The following is a 27,632-nucleotide window of genomic DNA, read 5'->3' on the forward strand; positions in this document are numbered from 1 at the left end:
GTGGCGTGGCGGCGCGGCGCGGCGCGGCGGGGGACACGCGCGGAGGTCGCGGGGGCTCGGCCCGACCCGGCCGGCGGTCCCGCCACGGCCGCGGGGGGGTTCCGAGCCCCGCCGGCCTTTCCCCTTCCTCCTTCCCAAGAGGAGGGCACTGGGTCGAGGGCGGTCCCCACCCCCTCGCGGTGGCTGCGCCAGGGAGGGGTCGCTGCCTCGAGACCCCGGTGGCGTGCGCTTGGCGCCGGCTTCGTCTGTCATTTAAAGGAATCCTGGTTGTGCCAAATTATGCCATCAGTACCAGTAAACAATTAACTGAGGTTCAGAATGTCAGGCCTGGGGTGTTACCGGCGACTGGCAGCAGGATGCTGTCAGATACGCCAGGTTTGCGATTCTCCACTGTTTTATTTTTTAATGTTTCTTTTCTTTTGCCTGTATGTAGTATTCACGCCTCCTACCGAGCCCCTTGGTTGCTCCTCTTTGTGCGGTGTTAGGCGCTAGCAGGGTACCACTCTCAGGGACGCCCCCCCCCCCAGGAAAACTCTTTTTAATTAATTTACATCCCCTGGTGAAATAAGAGCAGTGGAAGGGTCTGGCAGAGGCCCTCCAAAGGGATTTCCATGTGTCCCCCAAGGGGAGAGCTATGCCCCATCCTACAAAACACCACTGCTCGTTTTTACTGATTTTTAACATTTTTCCTGCTGGTAGCTTCAGCTGACCAGTGCTGGCAGGGGACAGTGCTGCTGAAACACCTTCCCAAACAGCTGACTTCTGGAAACACCCTCACTGTGATACGTTTACTGCTCAGCTCTGATTGTTAATGAGGCTGGTGTTGAAAATGGGTAATTTCTGGTGACCATGTTTTTTCCTCCCCAAAATATTGTGCGTAACTGGGAGGGTTATTATAACTCAGAAACAGATGTGGGGAAAGGCACCCACTGTGGCTCCCCTGCTCGGTGTGTTTGGCGCACAGCAGCATCCCCTCGCGATGCCCACGCTGGGGGGGGCTTCATGGCTGGTGCCAATGGAGGAGAAATTTGGGGAAATCGCTGCAGCTGCTGCATGGTAAGGGGGGAATCTCTGGGAAATAAAAAAAAAATAAAGCAAGATAAAGAAATGCCTATCTGCTGTGCTGTAGTTTTCTTCAGAGGCACCAGGTGGGACGGAGCTGTGCTCCCCACAAGGAGCCTGCATGAAGCTGGTGGGATGGGAGCAGGGATGCACTTCCAGTGCAGGGATGCCTCCTGCACCCATCTGCTCAGTGGGTGTCAGCTGGCAGGAGCCTCCAGGGCGGAAAACCAAAACAACATGTCTGTGTGTTCCTGCTGCTGTTGGGTACCAGGGTGGGGCCTAGGCCTTTCATCCCACACTGGAAGAGAACATATTTCCATCAGTATGTTTTGGCTGCAAGAACCACAGGTGTCTGCAGGAAGGTGTGGTGGCTGGGCAAACGGTCATTGCTGCTTTGAGTTCACTTAAGACAAAATAAAAAGCCTGTGCTGCAAAAACAACCAGCAGGTTTGGGGTTGGCCCTTATGCTCCTAATATTTTTTTTTTTTTCCAAAACACACAAGCTTGGGGGCTTTGGAGATCTGTGACTTCTCCTGGGGCTTTGGATGGCTGGGACTTCTGGGATTTTGGAGGTCTGGGACTTTGGAGGTCCGTGACTTGTCTTGAGATTTTTTGAGGTCTGTGATTTTGGGGGACTGCGAATTCTTCTGGGGCTTTGGGTGTCCATTACTTCTGCTGGGACTTCGGAAGCCTGTGACTCCAGAGGTCCGAAATTTCTCCCGAGTGGGGGAATCTGTAAATTACCCTCAGTGCAGAAGGAGGCAAAGGCGGCCGGGCCAGGCAGCACCGCCACCCTTCCTGCCACCGCACCGCTCCGCAGCCCTCCCGGTTTTCCAGGGATGCGGGAAAAAAAATGGGGGAAGCGGAGGAAGGGGGAGGCGCGGGGCCGGGGAAACCGAGCCTCCCCGTGCCGTGCCGTGCCGTGCCGTGCCGAGCCGCACGGGGAGGCGCCGGGCCCCGCGTCCCCGCCCCTCGCCGCCACCGCCCGCCCGCCCGCCCGCCCGCCCGCCCGGCGCTGGGAGGGCGGCGCGGGGCTCCAAGATGGCTTTGGCCGGGCTGTGCGCTCTGCTCGCCGGCTGCTGCCTGGCGGCGGGCAGCGGCCCCGCCGAGGCGGCGGCGGAGGCGGCGGCCAAGGAGCTGGAGTGTAAGCTGAAGAGCATCACGGTGTCGGCGCTGCCCTTCCTGCGGGAGAACGACCTCAGCATCATGCACGGCCCTTCGGCCGCCGAGCCCAAGCTGCTCTTCTCCGTCCGCAACGATTTCCCCGGCGAGATGGTGGTGGTGGATGACCTGGAGAATACGGAGCTGCCTTACTTCGTGCTGGGTGAGCCTCCGGGTGGGCCTGCCGGCAGCGCCGGTACGCGGCGGGTCCCCTCCCCTCCCGGCAGCGGGACCCGAGCATCCCCGGCCGCGGGGCTCCTCCCTGCGGCACCAGCGTGCGGGTACCCTGCAGCATCTCGGCCCCGGTGCCGGTTCGCCCCGCTGCAGCATCTCGGCCCCGGTGCCCGTTCACCTCGCTGCAGCATCTCAGCACCGGCTGCAGCACCAGGGTGGATGCTGGGGAGATGCTGCAGGCCTGGGGTGCTCGGTGCCTCCCCTGGGTTGTCGTCTGCGGGGCTCATCCCCAGCTCGGTGCATGGTCACTGGCGGCTTGTGCTGGCAGGAGGCCCGCAGTCTGCTTCCAGCGTGGCTGGCTGGAGGTGAGGGTTTCTGCTTTGTCTGCCCCTGAGCGGAGTCACCTTCCCTGCAGCCTGGTGAAAAAAAAACCACTTCGGTGCCAGCGTTTCCCATCCCACTTGTGTGTGCTGTCTCCAGTACTCCTGCCCCCAGGTTTAGGCTTTGGCCTGCTCACGTAGTCCAGGTGGTTCCCGCCCGTTCTAGCCAGGCCTCTGCGCTTCACCCACTGTGTGAGACTCATCTGCCCAAATCTGATGGGCTTCTGCAGTTTTCAGACCGCAAAACAACCCCAATGATTTGCTCCTTTGTTCATGTTGGGACCAGAGCAAGGCCACTTGTGCCCAGGGACTTGCTTCCCTCCACACCACCTGGAACAAGGTCACTGAGATTTTTAATTTTTAGTGATATTTGTGCAGAATACCAGCTTCCTACCACCACCCACATGTAACCCCCCTGCCCCAGGCAAATGCCGCCATCGCTTTTCTGCCAGTCCCGTGGGGGCTGTGCACAACTCCTGCAAGCCTTGTCCATCTGTTGCTGCTCCAGCAGCACCTTGGCTACCTGTGAAGTTTTTAAAATGCCACCCTTGTCTGGATGTTGTCTCAAAAATGAGGCTCTGGCATGTTGTTGTGCATGGCATTGCCCCTCTGTGCCATCTTCAAGTGCAGGCAGAGTATAGCGGTGGCCACAGCCTGGATTTTCTCCCCAGTGCTTCATCACCTCCATGGCCCCTAGACACCCCTCTGTGGAAAAAAATCCCCTGGTCCTGGGTGCTGTGCTGGCTCGGGGCAGCGCTCACTGCTGCATGGGCATCCCCCTTCTCCTGTGAGAAAGGCAGAGGCAGATGGGGGGCTGTTGATGCCGTGGGATGGCGGTGGTAGGCACGGGGACAACCAGGGACAATTTGCTTGAGTCCGGGGGCCGTGCTGCCCCCCCCCAGTCCCCCGGTACAAGTCCGCGCCCTGTGCTGCGGGATGCTGCAGCGGAGGCTGGAGAGCGTTGCTGTGGCAACGGGGCGGCAGCGCGGAGGATGCAGGGGGACATGCAAGCATGGCCGCCAGCCCCGCGCTGGTTTGAGACCCCCAAAGGCGACCGAGTGCTTGCCCCCTGCCCCCCTTGGACCTGCTCCCAGGCAGCCGAGCCCCAATGGGTCCTGTGGCCTGGGATGCTGCCAGCGGGGAGCGTCTGGGCAGGGATGTATGGCTTTGATCGGGCAGGGGTCCCCAGGCTTGGCCCCTGACTGGCGCTGTGGGGATTTCCCCCTGGGATTTTTCAAATCCATGAAGTGCCATACGGCGGGCAGCACAGGAAAGGGCCTACCCGCCCTGACAGACCCTTCTGCACCCAGGGCTTGTGCTGATGACGCCAGGCAGGGGTTTGCTTTCACCTCCTTCTGCTTATGGCCACCAGACAAATATGAGGATGGCTGGCCCCGTGCCAGTGCACCCTCATGTCCTGGTGATGTCCGGGCTCTCCTGGACATTACTGCCTGGGACATTGGTTCCTTGAGAGGCTCTGGGTGCACGGGGCTGTGCCGGCCCCCGGCACATCGGGGATTGGGCTGTGGAGACACAGAGGTGGCTCCAGTACCAGTCTCCCTGCCCTGCATGCTGGGGCTGGGGGCTGGGCTGGCAGGAGGGGGCACCTCACGGGCGCCCTGTTTGCCAGGGTTTTGGCTTGCTGACTCCTGGGAAATGCCATGGTAAATCTCCGTCCCTCCCCGCAAGAGAGGGGCTTGCTGTGAAGCCACTTTGCCCTGTGTGGGTATTATTATTGTTGTTGTTGTGCTGCTTTGCCGTGTGTGTATGGGGGTCTTGTTGTTGTTATTGTTGTTGTTATTATTATTATTTATTATTATTATTTTAAATTGTTATTATTATTACTATTAGCCTGGGCACTGCTTTTGTATGGCAGAAGCTCTGAAGTACACGGAGCTTGCAAGTGGCAGACTTAGTAGCTCAGAGGCTGCATCTTCTGGAGCTGGAGAGCCCCCAGGCCCAGAAATCCGTGGGGCAGAGGGCATCACTGCTGGCTCTGTGCACTCAGTGGGGACGTGGCCACGTCAGGTTGGTGTGTGGAACCGGTGTCAGTGGCTGTGTTTCCACAAGGCTGGCGTGTGGCTGGAGGACACGCATTTGAGCGTCCTTCCAGGAACCTGGCTTCACACAGTGCTTATTGCACCGTCCTGGGCAAACCCCAGACCCATTAATTGTGCCCAATAACGTGTCGGAGCGGTGGATAATCCCCACATCCACCTTTCTGCCTCTGAGCCAGGCCTGGTTAAGGGTGTTTCTGCTGGGGAGGGAGCTAGGGGACTGCTCCTTCTACTCTTGGCGGTTTTTGGATTCAGGGTTTTCAGATTCCCCTGTGTACAGGGAAGGGGCCCTCAAGGGGGAGCTGCCCTTGCCAGCTGGCAGGGACTTGGGCCAGACCCCAGGGTTCTGCCCCCCCAGGCCAGGGAGGGCCTGGCTTTGGGCTTTGAGCACCATGAAGGGCAGGCAGTGCTGCATGGGAGCTCCTGGTGGTGGCCATTGGTCACCTTGGCTCTGCCACATGGGGTCTCGAGCAACTCCCTCGAGGTTACTGCAAGCCTCAGTTTCCCCATTGTCGTGGTTTGGGCCAGGCTGGCCATTAAAACAAATGACAGATGGATGCTCTCTTTAACGTCTCTCCAAAGGTAGAGAAGAATGAGACAGAGAGACTTATGGATTGAAAAGAAAACTAAAACTACTTTAATGAGATATTAATAATAAAAAGAAAAGACAATAATATTGAAAGTAATGAAATGTATACAATGTATGCAACACCAGTATGGAGCTCCCAGGATGACGATCACGTCACCAGCAGGCACTGGGAAAGGCCCAGGCTGGACTCAGCCGTGGACGGAAACTGGATTCCCTATCTGGAGTCAGGAACACAAAGATCAGGATCAAAGGCAGATGGACAGACAGGGTCCTCCTCAGACGCTGGCAATTGAAGAAAGAGGCTGACCCCTTTCATCCCTCAGCTTTATACTGAGCATGATGCAGATGGGCTGGAATGCCCTGTTGGTCAGTTTTGGGTCACCTGTCCTGTCCGCTCCTCCCTGCGAGTGCGACCCCTCTACACTCTTCAGCTTCCGACCCTCCAACTTGGTACATAAAAAAGTTACCTGACCTTGGTTGTTATAGCAATAAGTATAAGCAGGAGCCTCTCTGCGTACCATCCCTTGGAATTTACAATAAACATCAGACCAGACCGCTAGAAGTGGACACCGTCTGAAAAATATGCTGTAAATTTCAGAGAGTTAGAGAGGCTTAACTGAAAAGTAAAATTACTGAAAAGAAAAACAGTTCTGTTTTACCTTAAACCAGGACACCCATGAAGATGGCGGGAGCGTGCAGGGAGGTGGCCGTGGCAGGGACTGCAGCAGGGCTGGGGGGAGCAGCCAGGAAAGGGTCAGGATCGGGGAGCCCAAGGGTATCTGGGTGTCATCCTGCTCCGATCCTGCCTGTCCCCATCGAAACCCTGCTAAATAATTCAAGTGCTTTCAAGCTTGGCTGGCGTTCGTGGAGACTGGTGTGCTGGAAACAGGTGGTTTCCCCTGCCTTGGTGGCACCTCCCTGCCCTGGTGGCCGATCTGGGCATCCCACTGACAGGCACATGGGTCAAAGCTTTTCCCCCCCCAGCTAGAGATGTGCTGGGGTCTTTGGAGAGCCACATAAGGTGCTTGCTAAAAACAGAGTGCTGGGGCTGTGTGTTGAACTGGGCACGCCGAAACTGGCTGTCACCCCCAACCCCAACGAGATGTACCGGTGACATAATCGACTTAATGAAGAGTGCAGAGGTTGCGGGCATCCCATCACCACCGGTGGGCAGCATGGCAGGGATTTTGATGGACCCCTCCCGAGCCAAGCTCTGTGGGGGCTCGCCCATGCCAGCGGGGATAATGAGGAGCCGGGGGCTTTCTGCCGACCTCGGGGTCTGTGGGAAAGACATGCGTGGCGACTGGTATCCATCCCATTCGTGTGTTGGCTTCTTCAGTAGCGGTGAGCTGCAGGGGCTCAGCCAGGGTCCTGGGGGGACACGTTTGCTTTGCCTTGCCTTGATCCACTGCCCTGTGGCTTTAGATTTATATTTATCTTTACCCGAGAGGGTGAGGATTGCTTGTTGCTTGCTCTGCATGCACCATTTTTGGGTCTCGTCCCCTCTTGTGGCTGTTCTGGTGCCAGAGTCGGGTGTGTCAAGCGCGTTGGTGCTCAGCCCTCTCAGATGTGGGGATCCCGTGGCTGTTCCCACGTTCCTCCAAAAGCAGAGGGATAGGTTTTGGGATTATGACCCCTGGTTTATGATGAGGGGAGGTGCTTGGGCAGGGCTTTCAGCTGCTTCGTAGGTCCCTTTGCTAATGAACAGGGCACATTTTAATTGTGCTGGCCACCTTCATGTGCATGTGCCGTCTCGCTGCCCACGTTTGCTCAGGGGGAGCTTGGTGGCACACCATCCCCAGGTGCATTGCCTGTCATGCTCCTACCCATAAAAACGCCCACGGTTTTATATGCATGACCTCAAAAGGGCTGCGACACCAACCCCCCTGTTTTGCTGCGGGGGTTTTTTCCCACCTCCTGAATTTTCAGGAAGCGGCAAGGGCGTGGGAGCAGGGATGGGGCTGCTTGCTGGTGCGCACCCGACTGCTTGCATTTAAAAGCACCCAGTTTCATCCTGCTTTAAGTCAAGGAAGCCTCCATTTGCAATGGTCACCTTTCATCTTCTTTCGTGTTTGTTGCATTAGTTGTGTTTTTTCCTGAAGGGAGGCCGAGTCTCACTGGTTGGTGGCCATTAAGAAATGCTAATTACCAGCTCAATATTCCCTGTCTGCTAACCTTCACACCCCCTTCTTCCTTGCTGCTTGGCTTGGCAGCATCCATCTGCATTTGATATGTCATTAAGCGGATTCACACTCCTGCAGGCTGATAATTTTTTGGGCCCCATCCTTTCCAGGTTACAAACTGGTGAGCAGGGTATTTATTAGCATCCTAGCTTCCCATGGCCCCCTGGGCTCGATGGAGATTTGCAGTGCCATTAAAAACTGCGCAAAAGACAACGTCTTGGACTCCCTTGCCCGAGTAATGCACCAGATATTTGAAAAGCGAAGTCTTGAAATGCAGTTTTGTGCATAAAATGGACTTGAGGAATGAGAAAATGGAGCTGATGGGTTGAACCCGTTCTTTCTGGACACTGGATAATTCAAGATCTTGAAATACCGGATGGCTTCCTGTGTCATGGTTTTTTTTCCTGAGCATGGAGGAGCTAAAGGAACTTTTTCTGCCCCCCCAGTTTCCAGCCCAGCTGTCATGCCCTGAAATGGGGGCAGTGCAACCCCTCACCCTCTGACTCGCCCCACTCCTCATCGCCTTCACGGGAGCCTTGGCAACAGAGGATGGTAGAAGGTTCTTAACTTCAATGACTTTAATAGATTATCATAAACTCAGGCCTTAATACAAGCTGTCATGATTTCAAATTATCTTACTTTTAAATTAAATAGATCCCTTTTTAAATACAAAATCAATTCTAATTTTTTAGAGGGGTGAGATTTTTCAAAGGTACCGATGAGTTGGGCATATTTAACTGCTCTTGAATATCTCCCCGAAATATCTAATCAATTTTTTTTTTGTTAAATCTCTGCTAAGCTCTTGACTGTGCCGGTGGATGCTGTGGCCATGACTTCCTTGGGTTAATTATGGGGGGGATAGCACAGGGGGTGGTGGGGGCCATGAGATAGACTGCTGCGGGGATGCGGGCTGCCACTAATTGGGCTGACGGGTGGCTGGCACGCCTGCCTGCCCCAGCTCTTCTTTCAGGCTGCGCGGAGAGGCGGCGGGATGTGACACCCGTCATCTCTTATCCACAACCCGGGCATCTCCCTGCTGCCGCAGACTGCAGGAGGTGGTGTCCCCCCCACCATCTACCCTCACCCCCCAGCTCCTAAATGGCCCCGGAGGAGGGAAGCAGGAGACAAGGGGCTGTAGGGTTGTGTCATTGTTATCCTTTTTTTTTTTTTTCTTTCATTTCCATGTCAGGTGGGAAGAGTATCCCATTGGGTTTTGATTAGGGGTTACTTGGCCCCACTCCTCTTGCTCAGGTCTGGGCACCAGCGGTTAGTCCCAAAGCTGGTGGCATGCAGGGCAGGCCTTTGGTCCTGGCCCTCTGTGGTGGAAAAGCGGGTCTCAGGGTGGTATGGTGCTGGTTCCCAGCTCAACTTCACTTCCAAGGGAGGCAAGGACACCCCAGTATCACCACTGGAGCTTCCCTTCCCCATCACACACCCTATAAGACCAGAGTGCGGCAGAGGGCTGCAGTGGGGCTGGTCCCACCGCTGGACCCACAGCATCGCTCTGGTGTGAACCTTGCACCTGGAAATAGGTGTAATGGTGAAATAATGGAGTAAATATTAAGAAATTCTTAAGTACCTAGAGAATAACGGAGTTAAATTATATCAGAGGAGCTCAATTGCCTTGCTTAGATTGATTGAATTACTAAATGAGCCTGACTAATGGAATGGAGTGGATATATCGGACTTTTACTCAAGATCCTGAAATAATTTCTCTAATAAGATTGTGAGCCATTAATTGAACTTGGCTTTGATTCTGGACACTGTCGCATGCACTGAAACCTGGCAGTATGATCTGTGTTCCCGCGTGCTTGGCCAAGGGGGCGGCCGCCAGCACCTCCCAGCCAGGCAGCTTGGAGGCTGGCCAGGGGCTTCTCTGGGGACATCCCAACCCACCCACACCAGGACCTGCGGTGGGGAAGGCACCCCAAAAATTCTCCTGCCTGCTGGCAAAACAGCCAGGGCTGTCCCATGCCTGCTCTGGCAGCGGGACATGCTTAATTTCCTTCTGCTGCCAGCAGCTGATCACCTGGCCAGAGTCTTAACCCCTGCTCCTGTCACTGAGGGTTGAATTTGGGATGGGTGCTTTGGGGTTTATATCTCCAAATTCAGGGGTACCACCTCCTTCCTACACCCTCCTGGAGTGGTTGGTGCTACTGGTGGGATGCCACTGATAGCATCCAGAGCACTGCCTGCTGCCCAGTCTGCGGTGTGGGATGCATCCCTCTCCATCGCTTGCCTCCTCCTTTTTCCTCCATCAAATTCAGCCCATCACTGAGACCTCAGTGCTGCTGCACCTCCTTCCCTCTCTGACGCTTCAATGCTTGCTTTTTGCACTGGAGTTGCCCTCTTGAGTGCTGGCAGCAGAGGCCAGTGTGCCCCCAAAGGTGCCACCAAGGCCTGCGGGCTTGCAGAGCTTCCAGCAAAGCAGAGAGGGACCAGCGAGGGAATGCATCCTGCCCCGGACCTGCCTCGGAGCACCTGGTGGGGGAGGACAGGCTCATCTAATACGGTTTGAGTGCAAACCACTGGTGGGACCCCATTCCTGCCCTTGTTCCTGGCCATGCAATGTAAACCTGAGCTCTCCACAGCCCTTTTCCAGACAAAGGATGGGGCCAGAGCGGAGGAGGTGACCTGCTCTTAGCCACTAAATCACTGAGTGCACCCCCATGCCTTGTCACATACCCTCTTCCAGGTGACGGAGCCTCAGCTGTGAGCAGGGGAGCCACTTAAATCCTAGTAGGCAGGGTGGAAAACACTGCAGGAAAGTGGGCAGAATCCCTGGGAGGAGCTCAGGGTCCCCCTATGGACAAACTGAGGATGACCAAGGCTCAGGAGGGAGGCACAGGAGGGAGGCACAGGGTGCACATCCCCGTCCTTATGGAAACCTTGACCCCATGCTGTGCCCATCACCGACGTGCTCTCTTACTGGGAGCAGAGGTTTCGGTGGCAGGGTGGATGTAGAGGGCCTCTTGTATATTTTTTCTTAACCAAGGGAAAAAAAAAAAAAAAAGAAATAGGGATTTTGTCTCTGGGAACCCGTTGCCACAGCAACCATGCATCCAGCTGGCTCCAGCAGCAGTGGGGCTGGGAGGGAATCTCACTGACCCAGAAAGCAGCAGGGGGGAGCAGGCCGTGGGGCTGCTTGGCTTTTCACCGGCGGGTACCAGGGTCTGGCAGGGTGGGCAGGGGACTGAGGTGGCTGCAGGGGGCCGGGCCCTCTGTTTTGGTGGGATGTGCAGAGCAATGCTCCTGGCTCCCTTTAATCGCTCCCAGCCTTAATTTCTCAGATCGCCTTCTGGCAGGGATGCTCAGGTCCACCCCCATTTCTGCCCTGAGAACTGTCCCACTTTTGGGGTCTGGGCTGCCCATGTAGGAGCTCCTCAAAGACCCCCAAAGCTCTGTGGCATGTTTCATCCCCAGGAACTGTCTCTGGACCGCACAGTGGAGGGGATCCTCGGGCAGCTGCACTCCTCCCTGGCACTATCTCACCTCTGCCCTTCTCTCCCCACACTGGTGGCATTTGCATCTGGGCCACATCCCATTTCCTACCTTTTTAGATGGTTGCTTAACCAGCTAAATGGAGGCTCTGAAATCATCTCCCTTTGAGTCTTGCCGCAAAACGGTTCTTCAAATCAAGGAATCTTTGCCTGGTGGGATTAAGGCAGCATCTGGATGGTGATGGCTCTGTCATTTAAGACTGGTTGTCCTTTTGCTTGCAAATTGCTGGCCTCTGGCTTCTCTGCAGCCAGCCTGGCTGTGGCCGGCAGCTCACCCCAAGCAGCAGCACTTTGGAGGCTGTGGGGTTTGTCTAGATAAGGGAAGATTTTTGATTGCCAGGTTCTGGCGCCCTGCTATGGCTTAATGCTGAGAAAGTGCCTGGAGGAGAGCATCCTCTGCTCCCGTGCACTACGTTGATATGTCTGATCCTGTTTTACTGCCCCGCAGCCGGGACATGCTTGGGATGGATGCTCACCCTGCGCTGCTGGCACTGAGATCTTTGGGGTCTAAGTCGACCTCACAATTTGCTTTGCTGCAGGGCTTTGTTTGCTGGTGACGGGCACCGGCAGGGGTCTGAGCCTGTCCCCTCAGCTATGTCCTGTCTGCAGAGCCTGAGATATGCTGGGGAATGGGCAGCTGCCTTTTTCACCATTTATATTTGAAGGAGGGGTATAGGATCCTTGAGGAACCCTCTAGCTGGTGGTGGCACATCAGTCACACAACTTCAGGGTCCACAGCCCCGATGCAAGAGGAGATATGGTCCCTTTCCTGGCTGGCTCTGAGGCATTTCAGTAATTAGGATGACTAACGAGCATAGCAGACCAAGCAGCTATGGGGGATGCAGAGAGCTGGCTTTGCTCCCGCGAGGAGCTGATCCAGCTGAAAACTAACCTGGGGGAGGAAGGAAGCTGGTGAAGGGTTGGAGAGGGCGGCAGCAGATGTTAAGGAGACCCTGCCTGTGCCCTTGCATGGACACATCGCTTCTGCTTGGTCTGGCAAGGGCTGTATTGCCTCGGGAGTGCTCCCCAAATCCAGTCCGTGGTCCAAGAGAAATCATTGTTTGGCTACCAGAGCCCTTTGGGATGGAGGTCTGCCTGATGGGCAGGGGAAATGGGGTACAGGCAGGACCTTGACCTTAGTTTTTGGGAGCAGCACCTCCTGTTCCTCTCTCCTGCACCCTCCCCCCCTGCCAAAAAACCTGGCTGCAATGTCACCATCACAACACAGTGACTGCCTGGGAAAGCAGATATTAGCAACCCCGAAATATCCCGGGGACGGGCTCTTATGTGATGGGAGACAGTTACCATGGAAACCTCCTTCAAATAAAAAAAAAAAAAAAAAAGAAAAAACCCTGAAATTTAAAGCAGCCCTTGTAGCTCAGAGGAACTGTAGACCTCATTATGGGTTTTGGCAACCCCCCTTTTTTCTTTTATTTGTTCCAGCTAAAAGCTCCAGGAGGCAAGGCAATTAATTTGAGCATCCCAAGGGGACAGAGAGAGGGAGGGCATGGTGCTGGGAGCCTGCTGCCTGGGCCAGTGGGCTCCTGGTACTTCCCGGCGCTGCTGCACCGCAATCAGCAAATGCCCTCCCACAATGGGGTTTCTCCACCACGGATGAAGCAGCAGGGCGTTTTTTTAGAAGAGGTGGCTCAAGGCTTAAACCCCCCCCTTCCTAGCTCTGTAGGTGGAGGGTTTGGGATGGGCTGGGATGGTGGTGCGAGCAAAGGGTTCAGGGTGCTGCAGGAGGAGCGAGGTTATGGGAAACGACTAGAGGGCACAGCTCCAGTGTGGGCTTGGCACAGGTTGGGGTGATTTGTCTTTACACGTGGCATCGGGACGTAGCGCAGTATCATGCCAGGGGGTCTCCTGTGGGGGTTGGCTGAGCTGGCTGGCTTCCATAGGGAGGGGGAGGTGCCTGGGAGAGGAGATATCATGCTCCCAAATTTTCTTGCCAGGTTCAACTTTGCAGCTGTGACCACGGGGTCCTGGGCGGGGGCAGGGTGGGGAGGGGGAGGCTAAGTCCAGCTCAGTGAAGACTTTAAATTGCTGCGGTGCTCTCAGCATGTCCGCTCCCCGAACGATGCCCCAGTGTCCGCAGCTGCTGGGGAATCTGCAAACATCAGGTTTGGACTGGAGAGCCTGCCGTGCTTCCCACTGCTCCAGGCTGGCCCCGAGCTCCTCTGAACGCTGCTTTCCTGGTGGCAGTCATGCTGGGGCAGAGCTGTTTTCCCATCCCAGAGTTGCACCTCCCCAACCTTTCCTCTATTTTTCAGACAGAAATAGCTGAGCTCTGGCTTTTGTGGCTTTGGTAGAGCTCTGGGGAGGAACAGCAATGGGACTCGAGAGCCCTCGTGCTGCTGTGGAACTGCTGGCTTTCTTGCTGGCAAAAGGGACAAGCCAGGGAGTTTGCCTTTGCAGACATGCCACACGTGGCCTGGGAGTTTGGGGGGAATTACAAATGCCTCTGTCAACGTGTGAGTGGGGAGCTGCAGGGGTCTCATGCCATGGGCTGGGATGTGTGTCCAAGCATCCACGAGCAAGACAGCGCCTGAAACATCCTTCCAGGGAAAAATCAAATCAATGTTATTAGCTCTTCAGCAGGAGCTGCTCTCTTCCCAGGTGTGCCATGCTCCTGGCATGCTCAGACCTGGTGGGCAGGAGAAATAGCTCAGCCTCCTTGGTAGATGGTGGAAGCACCTGTGAGCCAGGGAGGGGAATGCATTGCACGCATTGAGCCTGCACAGTCAACCTTGGACTTGAGCTGGCGTCCACAGCTTTTTATTACCATGTTTCCCCTTTTTCTTGCTTCTTGAGTAAGGCACATCGCTGGTTAACAGATGGAGGGCTCAGCTTAAGCTGCTGTGTCCCCACAAGTATTTCCCCTGAGGTCCTCCCTGTGCAGTCTGGCACAAACTGGGGTGAAGGGGTGTCCCATGGGCACTGGGGCTGGGGGCTGAATGAGGGATGCAGAGGTTCCCGGGATGGACACGGTACACATCTCCCCATGGGATGGTGGTGGCGTGGTCAGCCCGGGCTGGATCCAGCAACGTCCTTGTAATTAAAGCTCAGTGCCAGGGAAGAAGGGCTTTTCACATGCTGCGGGATGAAAGGCAGCATGTGGGTGAAATACAGCTGTGCCGGCAGCAGGAACTTGTCGGGATGATGGAGGGAGGGCAGGAAGGACCACGGGGTGGGAGGAGAGGCATGGTGGCAGGAGGTAGTAAATAACTGGAGGGACCATGCGAAAGCCAGGAGACATTAGGTGCGGTGATGAAGAGTGTTGGCAGAGCTGCTCACTAGGGGTGTGAGCTGCGGCATCCCTGGTGGTTTCCTGAAACCACTGTGTGTGGAGCCCAGCAAAGCGCCCTTTGGAGCTAATCACCGCAGGAATTAATGGCTAGTTTCACATCAGGTGGCAGCATCTGTGTCCTGAGAATAAGCACTGCAGAGACCATGGCTGTGTATTCGGCAAGTTTCTGGCCAAGGAAGGGAGGAGGTGGCAGGCTTGCCCGCTGAGCCCTGGTCTCAGCAACAGCCACAGCCTGCAGGCATAAAGCTGAGCTGTGGCTGTAATCGCAGGAGTTTGCAGTTACCCTGTTCTCAGAGTCTGGAAGGGCTCTTCGTTCTCAAGATACCGAAAATGCAGCTCACTCCTCACCTTGATTTAATTTTGTTTGCCTATAGACATGCTGCTTATTTGCTAAAATGGGATGCTGCATCCCTTTGGCGCAGGAGGAGCGAGCAGCAGCAGCCTCTTGCTCCGAAACCCCCTGGTCACGGAGGTGCTGCCCTGGCCAGGGCGACCCTTGGCACTTGGCTGGGCTGGAGCATCCCAGCCCCATCCCTTTTTTTTTTTTTGCAATCCCAGATTTCAGCACCAGACTAAGAAAAGAAGTAGATTTTCCTCAATTTTTTTTTTCCCCCATGCAAATGCGAGGGAACTTTCTGCCCGTGTTTATGACATTGGTGTTTCCTTTTCCCTTCCAAAGGTGTGAGTGCTGCCTGAAAAGACAGGCAGGTAAATACGGCAGGGCCGTGCTGATGTGCAATAGCATTAGAGCTGATGGGTGCTGAAACTGAAGAGCGGCGTTACATAATTTGGACTGCAATGCAGAAACGCTTGATTAATTTTTAATTATCCAATTGGCGCACATATACAGCGCTCAACCTGGGAAGCAGGGTTGGCCCATGGGCACATGCGAGGGGACCTCGCTGGCAAAGGTGACGGGAAAGCCTTCTCTTGTGTTCCCATCCCTCCTGGCATGGTGGGTAGAAATGTGTCCCCGTGGCATCGGCACGTATGGCAGGAGCGGGGCTGAGCCACGGTGGCTGGAAAGGATGCGCTGCAGCCGCATTGAGGACTGAGGGGTGGTCCCGTTGAACGGTGGGAGAAGGGATGCAGGTCTGCAAAGGTCTTGGAGGTTTCTCCGGGTAGCAGTGTTAGATAAATGGAAGACACCATGGTTGCTTTGCATCCAGATTTCCTGTGACTGCTGGTGAAAGAGCCCCAACCACCTCCTGGGGTGGGTTTGTTGGGATGCGGGAGAAACGGTGAAGGAGCTGCCATAGACCTCAGCTGTGAAGCACCCTTTTTTCCCCTCCCTATTTCTCCCCCTCTTTCAAATCCCCGCTCTGCACTTTCTGTCCTTCCTACAAAGGCAGCTGCCTCGGAGCATCTTAGGCTTCAAAGTTCCCAAAATAACAGAGGTTAAAATAAATTAGAAAAGAAAAAGTCGCTACAAGATAAAGTCAGTGCCCCACTTGAACCCGGGCTCAGAGCTTTAAAGTCCCTGCAAAGAGCACCCCGTGGTGTCCACGGTCGGACCTCTCGATGCTTTGGGGTCCTGTTTTCATCCTCCTGAAGTCACAGGAAATTTGGCAGTAGCCAGGGTGAGATTGCGGGTAATTGCATCCATTGAAAGCCACAGGGGGTCCTGCTGCTTATGCTGCCTGGGGCGGGGGGGTAATCCATACAAGACCTGTCCCGGAGGAGAGGGTTCTAGTGGCTGCAGTGATGGGCAGGTGCGTGTGGGTGAGATGGGTGTCCCCAGGGCTGTGTCCTGCACCCACCAGCTCTGTCCTCTGGCCAGGCAGGGGGGCAAATGGCTCCTCATGGGGTGGCTCCATGCTCAACATGGTGCTTTGTGCCTCTGCTGGCTCCGCTGATTTATATAGATCATCAATGTGACAATTATATACACCTGCAGTTTTAATTACCTCCATTTTCGTCAGGCAGCGACAGATTTATGCCTCTATTCAGTTCCTGTAAATCTGAAACAAGCTTGACTAGACCCAAAAGTCCTCCCATTGATCACCACGCACTAGCTGGTCTCTGGCCCTCTTGACAAGCTCTTCTTTCAAGAGTGATAAATTTAAGATGCACAGTCAACTTTTTCCCCTTCTACATCTTCCTTCCTTCCTTCCTTTTTTTTTTTTCCCCCGACTCCCCATTGTCTTTCAAAGCCTCTTCACAAACTTGAAAATGGAGCTTGAAAACAGGTAAGAGCTACTAAGCACCGAAGAACTTATGACACTGCTGCACTGGGCAGTAGCCCATGCCTACCTTCTCCCTCCTGGTATGGGGCCACCTATGAGGATTTGTCCTGCCCCCAAGACCAGCATTGGTCCCTACAGAAGAGGTAGGTGGATGAGGAGGACCACTTCTTGGAAAAACTCTTGGTTCTGCTGTTGGCAGGAGAGCAGACAGGGTTATTTTGATCCCATATCACCCCAGGGAGGGCCACCTCATCTCTCCCATACCCCAGAAGACAGGCAGGTCCTGTCTCTCCCCCAGGAGATGAGGAACAAGCGGCTGTGCTCGTTTCCTGTGCCGAGCACGAGGACGCCAAAATAATGTCTAATTCGCCTGACCTCTTGGCCTTGGCGCAACAAGCACTTAAACAAATTAGTCTGCAGGAGCGGGCTGAAGTTTACCCTTGAAGTGAAGTCCATGTCATCGCTGTAATGCATCCCCCCGCTTCCCCTGCCTGTCTCACCAGCACCGCTTCCTGACCTCGCCTGTACGATATGCTCCGATGTCTTGCTAAGTGCCTGGCAGATGGGCTGGAGTGGCCGGCCATTACCTTCCCTGCCAGCCTGCGACAGATATAAATAGCCCTTTGCCTCCCCATGAAAATCGTTGGCTGGCTTGGAAAGCTGAAGGTAATCTTGGCAGGCGTCTTGGGTCGGTGGGGTCTGATGGCACAGAGGGCTGGGGTTTGGAGGCGGGGAGTTGCTGGTGGGTGGCAAGATGCTGTCTCAATGGGAGGAAGCTGCCTTGGGGGTCTCCTTCCCCTAGTGATGCAGTGCCTGGAGGAGCAGGCAGGCTCAGCCACTCTTGAAGGGACATGTTGGGGTGGGATGCATCCTCGAAGGGTGGTGCGGGTAGCACCTAGCTGGCTTTGCAGCCCCCCACCATCCCCAAGACACGAGGCAGCGTGGAGTGCAGTGGGTTTGTGGTCCCTCGGCATGTCCAGCCGTGGCAAGTAACTGATACTTGGGGAAAAAAAAATGTTAAAAACGCAGCTTGGTCCTTTCCCTACTGCTGAGGTCTGTGCCACAGGGATTTCTCGAACTGGGATTTGCCTCTAGGCTGTCTGTCTCGATAGCTGCTGGCGGCTTTGTCTTCCCTGAATTTGGTTCCTTTTTCAGTGCTTTCCTACTTTATGGTAGATGAAAGAGACCCTTTTGTTAGTTTTTACAGTCCTAATTTTTGCAAAGTGAGAAATAGTGAATAAACATTTCCTTTCCCGCTTCCCTACTGGCTTCATGATTTTATAGGCTTTTGTCATGTCCCTGCTCCGCTGTTTGTTTTCCTTGCTGAGGGGTCATAACACAGTTAGTTTTCCTCTCCACAAAGCCGTTTGAGACATCTCATGTTCCTTGAACTCCCCCACACCGACCCCAAACCTTGCTAGCTCTGCCTCCTCTGTTACGAGATGGCTGACCTGAATACTGCTTGCAAGATTCGAGATCAGCTTGCATTCACCAAAGTTGAATTTCACCTGCCCACTTCCTTGCCCACTTTCCTCATCCACTTTCCTCCAGCACTTCACAGCTTTAGCTTTATGGAGACTAAATTTAGTGTTGGTGACCAACTTTGTCATTCGCCTCCTCTTCCAGAGCGTTTCTGAACAGCCAAGGTCCTGACAAAGATCTCCATGGGGTTTCTTGGTAACCTCCTTTCATTTTGAAAACTAACCTCTTATTCCTCCTCCACCTGGTGGGCTTTAAGAGGACTTTCCCTCTTATCCCAGCTCCACTTTGGTGCCTTGGGAAACTTTGAGGGTGGATTTTGACAAGGATTCTTTGAAATGAGTCCATCAAACTGGATCACCCTTATCTACTGCTTACAGTGTTGAGCGACCCATATTTACCCACGCACCTACCAATTCCTCTAACAAACTGTCCAGGGCAGAAGCAGGATTTACTGGTCTATAATTTCCATGATGCACAAGAGCTTTTTTAAGAGATTGCAGTCTCCTCTGCCAAGTTTTGCTCCTCTGGTTGCTCATCCCTTTCTGAGTGATAGCTGGTGTGTTCGTGGAGTTCAACAGCTGTCCCTCTGATGCTCATAGGTGAGGACCATCTGGGCTGAGGGGTTCATGCTCTCCATCTCTCCAACTTGCTGGGAGGTGATTTAGCTAGGGCAGTAATTTTCCATGGCTGACTGGGAGCTTCTCCATCATTTGGGCTCTTTCCATGGAGACCTGGCTTCCCTCTGGAAGAGGTGATGTGATGGCATTGCAGGGTGAGATATCGACTACAAATGTGGTCCTTTCTGGGATTTAAATTCAACCTTGCATCTCATAAGTTGTCACACATCCTCTTGATTTTGCTTTTGCTAACTGTCACGGTGTGGGGCTTTGTTTTTTATTTTTACATGACTGTGTCTCCCTAGTGTTGGTCCAGGAGGTGGATTTGTCGCTTTTCCCACATCTCCTCTGTGGTTCAAGGTTATGGGAGATGGGACCAAACTGACAAAACAGGAGTGAAAATCAGACACCAGTAAATGACCCAGCCTGCTCGTTGTTTTTCCCAGCTTTGGTCAAAATTGACAAAGGCGGTGGAAAAATAACCTCAGAGGTGATGTTGCACAGGTGCAGTTGGGCATGTCCTTGGGTCTGCAGGGAAGAGCGGGGCAATGGGGCACATCATGTTGTAAGGTCAGCAGCTGCAGAGCAAACCCAGTCGACTCAGACCCATTAATGATGAATCAGTGTCCTTTGCTCTGCAAATGGCCATGCGGCACAATGTTACTTCCAGGGTGATGGAGGGTTTTGTTGTTAAAGAAAGGGACGAATTAAGGCTGTGGCATATTCAGAACAAAAATCCCAGTTCAAGGCTAAAGTGTGGCTACAGCTTTGAAACGAACTCCTTGGTGACCTTCCCAAAAGCAAATGCACCCTACGTTTCAAAGAGAAACACGGTTAGCTGTCAGCCTTGCTATGACAGCTAATGGCTTCACATGTACCAGCCTCACGTGCAGGCATCGTGGTGGGGTGATCTCTCTGACCTAGCCAGAGAGTGGCTCCAGATACAGCGGGTGCTTTTTTCTTGATCCGTTAGCTTCTCCCATGTTTATGGATCTTCTGGAAATTTTGCCCGAGGTGCTTTTTCCTATGAAGCAGGTTCCTAATAGATAAAGTGAGCTTTGTGTTGGCTGGTACGGAAAAGCTGGATTGTCTTGAACCTACAGAATGAGCTGGTTTTCCTACCCGTGATTTGAGACAGGAAAAAAAATTGCAAATAAAATATAGACAGTCAGTGATGAATGTGACTTGTTTAAATGGGCCCATAAAAACATGGGTGTTATCCTGTGAAAGATGTGGCACTAAAATCTCCAAAGTAAAAACGAGTTAAATATCAGGACATGCGTTTTGACATCTGGATTGACAGGAATCAAGTCCTGAGGTCACAACACAGAGTGCAAGTAGCTCATGGTGGGAAAGTCTCCCGAGTTACTTTAGAGGTTGGAGACCCTTGGGGGAGTGCAAGGCCAGGGCTTGCTTTCGCTGGGTTAGAGCCCTTTAAAGGAAGTGTGATGTTTAGATGTGGAGCAAAAGCCTCCGCTAATGGGGAACTTAATAAAAACACAGTCAGGTTGCGGATGGAAAATAAGCCAGGTTTAAATGTTAACGAGGAAATATAAGTCCAAGTCAAAATTTGTGCTATGCTGTATGAAATGAGTCTGCAGAGACTGGCATTATGGCAGCATTCATTTGACTAATCATAGGTGTCTATTAGTGCAAAACGCTTCCAAATGGAAAGGAAAATTGTTTTGTCGTTCTTTTTTTTTTCGTCAAAATGCTGGCATGCGTTTTTAAGGAGAGTTGCTCTCTGTGTGTGCTTTCCATCCGGCCGCAATGCTGGGTCTCAGCAGGGAGATAAGGATGTGGGAATAGGTCCATGTCAGTGTTGGGCTCAGGGGCTGCAGTTTTGACATTGCACAAGCTCAGGTGCAAAATCAGGCTGTGATGGAGGTGTTGCCTACTAAAACTGGGACACACAGAGGTGTTGCCTCCAGAAGGACTGTGTTTGCTTTGGGTTGGACGGCTGTCCCCAGGGAAATGGTGTTATTCGGGATGATTGATAATGAAGCACATATAAACCCACCCACCTCCAGCAACTTTATCTGGACTTTCCTTTTCTCCTCTCCTCGGTTTGGTCCTCTACAACCTTTCATTTTCCCTTCCCTCCCCTTGCAGATGGTCTGGGAGGGGAGCAGCCGCGGCCGTTATGTTGAAAGCATCAGCCAGGGTCTTTGGAGGCTGCCGCTCCTGTAGATATGAAGGACCTGGGCCACGTTTGATACCAGGCGAACGAGGCACAGCCTAATTAGTGGTCTCCTACTGTTATTAACCCCTGACTCAGGCAGGCTATTTTTTAACTGAGGTGCAAGAAGTTAATACTAGTGCTAATGGCTTCATATCCAAGGACTTAATGAAAGCCATGCAGGGACCAGGCCTATCATCAATATCTTTCAAACTTTGAACTTGAAATTATCCTCTACCCCTACCCTTCTTTTTTTTTTTTTTTCTTTTGGCTTTCTACCTACTTTCCCACCTCCTCTGGGGTCTCTTGGCCCCATGGTACAAGCTGGCTGGCAGGGTTGGCACCCACCAGCCCCATTGCAGAGCTGAAGCCCATGGTACTGAGATAAATGCCCCCAGTTTGCTACATGGGTCATCGTGGCATCTCCCACCAGGGGACGAGGTGTCTGCCTGGAGAGCGAGTCAAAGATAAAAGTGGAACATGTTGGACTGGGAGATGAGAGAGCTGTGTTAGGAAGGAAGTGTGGTCTTGGTCTTCCTTGAACTAAATGCCAGGAGAACTTCATGGGCACAGAAAAGCATTTATATGTGTAATTTCTTCAAGTAGAAATGCAGCGGGATAGGAGCAGCTGAAGTGTCACTAAGACCCTTGAGGAGAGGAGGTCCAAGGATAATGCTCTCTCATGTGGGCACTGCCTTAAGAGCCTTTGCCCAGGGCAGCACCAGAGGCAGCAGAGCAGCCTTGTCCTGTGGTGTGATGCAGGGGTCATAGCCTACCGGTTTGGGGTGATGGGGGTTGATTTCTGGTGTGTTTTCCTCTGTTTCTAGCACCTTGGACTTGTGTGCCGTGCAGCCGCAGAGTCATGTCGTGGTGTCTGGTGGGAGAGGATAACATGTTCAGGCTCTGTGGCTGGATTGCACTCTTTTTAAAATAAGAATCCATTTTTTATAGAAATATATTTTTCATTTTAAAAATAAGCCTGTTTAAATAAATTTGAAATTATGACAACCTATTTTAAGGCTTAAATTTACTATAATCTATTAATCATTTAAATAACTTCCATCAAGGAGTTCTCCTCAAATATTAATGAGCTGAAGGGTGCTGCTTTTTCAATGATATGTCAGATCAGGGGGAAAACATCTTTAACTCTAGCTTTCTAAATGTCACAATGTCATATACTTAGTATCTATTATTTTCAGTCTTTACAATGGAGCAAATGCTGGTATTTACATTTTTCCAAATGTCAGTACGTTGAGTTCCCGTTGTGCATAAAAGCTCTTGCCTTAATTACTCCTAATTTCACGTTAGCAGGCAGGTGCGGGGAGAATATTTTCTTCCATTTGAGCTAGTTCATTTGAAGTTGCGAAGCCGTGGGGAGTTGGGGAAGCAGGAAAGCTTGTTTTTCCCTTTCAGCCTATGAATAAAGACCAGGTGGGAGAGGAGGAGGTCTGCTATTTCAAACCCTCCCAGCTCCCAAGACCAGCTTTTCAAAGGGGATCTGTGTGCCTAAACATGCAGCTCAGCGGTTAGAGGGAATTTCAAAAGTGCTTCTGGCTTCCTAGATGCTTTAACTCCTCTCGGTTTTGCTTCCCAGTGACATCGAGGAGAGCTCAGCATCCCTCTGCTTGGGACACTCGAAGCGCACTGATTACCGCCAGAAATATGGCCCATGCTGAGCCGAAACAATCTGCCAATTTGCTTGCTGTGGCTAATGTTTCTTTTGATTAATCAAATCAGTTTGGGAGGATGAACCTGGTTCCTGATACAGATTTCCCCAACACACACACCCTACCCCCTTCTCTGGTAGCTAGCTCACTCAAGGCAGCCTAATGAAATTAATTAACATTAAATTTAAAATGTTGTTTTTTGGCACTGTAATTGAATTCCAGTTTTCATTTGAGTGCAGCATGAAACAAACAAAATAAAGATGACAATTTGCAAAGTGAGCCAGGCTCTTTCCCATTGCCATCAAAACACACGGCTACAAATGGGATGGAGTGAAAGGGTCCGGCCAGACCGTTGCCACGGGCCAGAGACAGGAAGGAAAGCTGCGCGACCCTGGGAAGCTCATCACGTTTTTACCGGTCATTCCAACAAATGCAATTGAAGCTTATATTTTCAGGAAAAATAACTAAGGGGCAAATGGCAGGCTCGAGCGGATGGCCGAGATCAAGGGGATCTGAGGTGGTAACCAGGGTCATCTGGTCCGAGGTGGAGGTGGTGGTTAAAACAGTGCCCATCTCTCCTAGGGGTGTGCTGGTGTCGCCCTCCCTTTTGCTAAGATCCAGCCAGAGGATGTCCCTGAAATTTTGGAGTCACCCAGGTGAATTTGGTGTGATTCAGCATTTAGTGTCCTGTAGCAAGTGTTGTGTCCCTGTCCTCAGCTGCTCCTCCTGCTTGGGTGTCCTCTGGTGCTGGCATGCCTCAGCCCAGCTCTGTCCATCCATCCCACTGCCCCCAAACACCGAAGTTAAAGGTACTTAGGGAAAGTCGGAGTGTTTGGGCAGAAGGTACATCTGCAGATCTCAGGGATGAGTCCTGTGTGGGGAGCTGTAAAAAATGTTTGAAGACTGAAAATCTCTGAACAAACCTCAATCAGAGCCAGAGCTGAAAGTGTGATCACAGCCACGTGCCTGTTTCTCTGTTCACAAGGGATGGGAAATATTTTTTGCCTGCAATAATTTGCAACATGGTCCCAACAATCCCACTAGTGCTGCTGAGAAGTTGTCCTATACCCTCTGCTCCCCATGGCTGGAGCTGTGTTTAACATAAAGCACATGGGTGAAACCCATCCAAATTAGGGCTAGAAAGATGCTGCCAGACTCCCTGACTCGGGCCCCAAGATGCTGTCAGAAAGTGCTCTGGCCCTGCGCCACATCTGGATTTTTGGAGGGCCCACATCTGGATTTTACCCAGAAATACGTTTTTACTCTGCTTTAACCCTTCAGGTTGTGGGTATTATAGGGGCAGACATGGTGCTGGCAGGAGGTGACCAGAGGGAGCCTGCTGGTGTGTGTCCCTTTGTCCCTCCACCCAGTTTTTTGTAAGAGGTGAATGTCCCCCATCTCCCCTCTCCTTCACCTTTCCCGCATGACCAGCTTTGCTTTTGCAGAGATATCAGGCAACACAGATGACATCCCGCTGGTGCGCTGGCGGCAGCAGTGGCTGGAGAATGGCACGTTGCTCTTCCACATCCACCACCAAGATGGGGCCCCCAACTTGCCTGGCTTTGACCCCACGGATGAGCCCCAGACTGAGTCGGCGGAGGAAGAGCTGAGGATCCTTCACATCTCTGTCATGGTACGTGATGGGAAGGCAGCCCCTTTAGATGTTCAGGAACCTGTTGAAAATAGAGGGGCTTTTGAAAAGCCATATATTTCCCTGTCTGGCTCCAGCTGTACTAGGATGGGGAGCTGAGCCCACCGTCGGGAGCTGGTTAAGATGCCTGGATGATGTTGTGTGCAGGGTGCTTTAGCATTGAGCCGCTTTAAAACGCTCCCTTAGTTTGTATCGCTTTGCAAATATGTTCGCAGGGGTGCCTTTATCCCCAGGGAGTGCTGGCCTTTGAAGGTCTCAACCACCTTAACCTGAGGTTAATCCACATTGACTTTGTCAGGAGCCCTTTGCCCTGTGAATGGTGCCCAGTGCCTGCTGTTCCAGTGCGTGTTGGGTGTCATGGTGCCATTAGGCACTGTCACCGCTGCTTTTATCAGCGCAGAGGCTGCACAGCTCTCCTCCGCCCTGCAGAAACACGGGGGACAAGGTTTTGATGGCAGAGAAAGGAGGGTGAGACAGAGATCTGTGTGCTGGAGGTGGATCTGTGGTTTGTTAGTTTGTTGTTTTTTTATTAAGTTGGAAAAAAAATCTGAAGAATCTGACAGTTTTTGTGCCACTGGAAGATAATTATCTGGAGACAATGTGTTGCTGAGGAGGTTGCAAACAGGCTGTTTAATGGTGCCTACCCTAATAAGAGCGTCAATAGCTCTTCCAGATTGCAGCCCCAGGCCAGGTTTCTCCTCCATCATTTGTGCTTGATTAGTCTCGAGAAAAGAAAAAAAAAATCACTGGTAAACACAGCCCCAAAAAACATTTTGGACCGTTTCCTTTCTTTTCATTGCCTCTTCCCACCTGTTCCTGAGAGGGTGCATCACCTCAAGAGAGGGTGGCCACACTCTGACACCGTGGCCTTTTCATAGGCACCACTGAATACCAAGATGGAGACAGGAGTGCCTGAAAAAAGGTTTATTATTGAGGTGATGAAAACGATGTCTGCAACTCATCGCTCTCAACCCAAAATACGTAAATACGGATTGAATCCTCCCTCTCCCCCTTTTTCCCCATAACTCTCAGCTCTGCTCTGGCGACATCCTTATGGCCTGAACAAATAGAGGTTGGCTTTTGTGCCAGGAGTCAGGATCATGTGGAGTTTTCAAGGCTGATTTTCTTTCTTTCCCATGTGGTTGCCAAGAAAAGTGCGAGCAAGGGACTGTATGCATTGTGACAGCGATCCGACCGTGCGAGAAGTGCTCCCGTGCCAGTCCAGCTCAGGGCTCCTCTTGCAGCCCTTGTATGAGTGCTGGGTGCGGGGGATGAAGGCAGAATGGGATTTCTGTGCTCCCGTGGAGTGGAACCGGGGTTCTGAGGTGGTGCCCTGACCCCCTCTAGTGAGCAGTGGGTGGAGGGGACTCCATTGCTGGTTTTCATCCTCCTTTCAGAGCCTCTTGAAATCTCAAGTGGCCACAGGCTGCTTTTCCTTGGGGAGATTTTGAGCTCTCAGACTATCGTGGCAGAAGAAATTCAGTTTTAATTCAATAACAGGTCTTTTTTGAGAACCTACAGCCGCAGTCCTAAGCCAATGGGCGTCCACCTGGCTCAAGCTCCTTGTTTACCAGCACAGAGCTCTCTGGTGTTTGGGGGATATAACGTGCATATGGGAAAGGAAAACCAGGAATTTTCTGCTATTACTCCCACCTGCTCGTCACCCCATCTGCAGGTGGATCCTTCCCTGGGGTGATGGAGAGCCATAACATGGGAGGCCATCTCTGGTGTGGATGGTGATAGTCCCCACTTATTTATGGATCGGAGGAACTCAAAGGGATTTGAACGTGGTATAGAACTGGGCCCTGACTTTACCACTAAAAAACTCAGATTGAGCGTAGCCAGGCATGAATCCAGTGCTTGTTTTCAGCCCTGGCAAGAGATTTCCTGTCCTCACGGCTACAGGCGCCTGGCCGGAGAGATGCCATGTGCCAGCCAGCGCCCCCTCCTCCGCTGAACTGCTTGTCTCCTTAATCAGTGGAGTTTCTTTGTTTTTTTCTTCTTTTTTTTTTTTCAAAGAAAGTTTGGAAGGTGGCTGGGGGGGTGCATCACAGCTCCATTATCCTGGGAATAAAACAGGATTAAACCGTAATGGCCATTAGAGCTCCTTTTCCAGCTGCCTTTCCTACTTCTCATTCAATAATTCCCTTAATGTTTTGTCCTAATGGAGCAGATTATTGCTATTATTTTATTTTATCAAGATCATCTATTGCATAGAAAAGAGGAGGGGAACCGGAGCCAAGGATGGACATGGAGCTCTTAGCTGGCTCCGCACACGGCTTTGTATTATTATCATTATTATTATTATCAAACTGGGCATAAAGGGCTAGCTTGGACTTTCATCTCACCGACTCTATCTGTGTGCAGTGACTGTGTCTCTGCAGGAGGGTGACCTTGGAGACAGTGACAAGGTAGCAGGGCTAGGTGCAGTTTGGGGGTGTCCCCGTGGGGCAGGAGCTTTTTCAGTCTCTTTGCCCAGGCGTTCCCCAAACAACGCTTCGGTTATCCAGCTGTCTCAAGCTTTGATCTCCTTTAATCTGTGCTGCAATTTCTGCAGGATACCCTGGGAAAATCTCCCAAGATTGAGAGTGACAGCACTGAAACTGGTTGGAAATGGGTCAGAAAAAGTTGCCCGTAGGAGCGTTTGCCTGGAATAAATCTGATCTCTGCTTTCAAAGACACGTTGTGGGAGTGTGAAACAAAACACGCTCTGCTTTAAGTGCTGCTTTTTTATGCCTTGGTGGTGACTTCAAAGCCAGTCCAGCTAGAGGCAGGCTTCAGCCGGGAGCACTTGGCGAGCACCGGGTGCTCCGTGTGCCAGCTCCCTCTTACTGGCATGATAAGAGTCCTTTGCTTTGGCCACCCCGGAGCATCCCCGGGGTGGGTAGCGCTGATCACCAGCTGAGCCCCGCTTGCGTTTGTGCCCGCAGGGAGGGATGATTGCCTTGCTGCTCTCCATCCTCTGCCTAGTGATGATCCTCTACACCCGCCGGCGGTGGTGCAAGCGGCGCCGGGTGCCGCAGCCCCAGAAGAGCGCCAGCGCCGAGGCGGCCAACGAGATCCACTACATCCCCTCGGTGCTGATCGGAGGCCACGGGCGGGAGAGCCTGCGCAATGCCCGCGTACAGGGCCACAACTCCAGCGGGACGCTCAGCATCCGCGAGACCCCCATCCTGGATGGCTACGAGTACGACATCACCGACCTGCGGCACCACCTCCAGCGCGAGTGCATGAATGGCGGGGAGGACTTCGCCAGCCAGGTCACCCGCACCCTGGACTCGCTGCAGGGCTGCAATGAGAAGGCCAGCATGGACCTCACACCAGGTGGGGATGGGACAGGGTGGCATGGACTGTCCCCTCCAACTCGTCTTGTCTCCATCATTCTATACATGTTTTCCCTTGATCAGTTTTCCCATTTCTCTGGGATTTTGTTG

At 52.8% G+C, this 27,632-nt stretch overlaps 1 protein-coding gene across 3 annotated transcripts in view; it reads left to right on the forward strand.

Moving 5' to 3' along the window:
* Positions 1-2,065: 2,065 nt before the first annotated feature.
* ASTN1 (astrotactin 1) overlaps positions 2,066-27,632 on the forward strand; it is a 55,110-nt gene continuing 29,543 nt past the window's right edge. For 2 of the 3 annotated variants that reach the window (XM_063343046.1, XM_063343047.1), the window contains exons 1-3: positions 2,066-2,386; positions 23,993-24,180; positions 27,129-27,522. In XM_063343046.1, the coding sequence (XP_063199116.1) occupies positions 2,104-2,386; positions 23,993-24,180; positions 27,129-27,522 (865 nt within the window). In that variant the 5' untranslated portion in view covers positions 2,066-2,103. Of the gene's footprint in view, positions 2,387-23,129; positions 23,204-23,992; positions 24,181-27,128; positions 27,523-27,632 lie in introns of all 3 variants that reach the window. The other variant, XM_063343048.1, reaches the window with a different exon arrangement.

This window comes from Chroicocephalus ridibundus, chromosome 8 (genome assembly GCF_963924245.1).
Source record: "Chroicocephalus ridibundus chromosome 8, bChrRid1.1, whole genome shotgun sequence".
Lineage (NCBI taxonomy): Eukaryota > Metazoa > Chordata > Aves > Charadriiformes > Laridae > Chroicocephalus > Chroicocephalus ridibundus.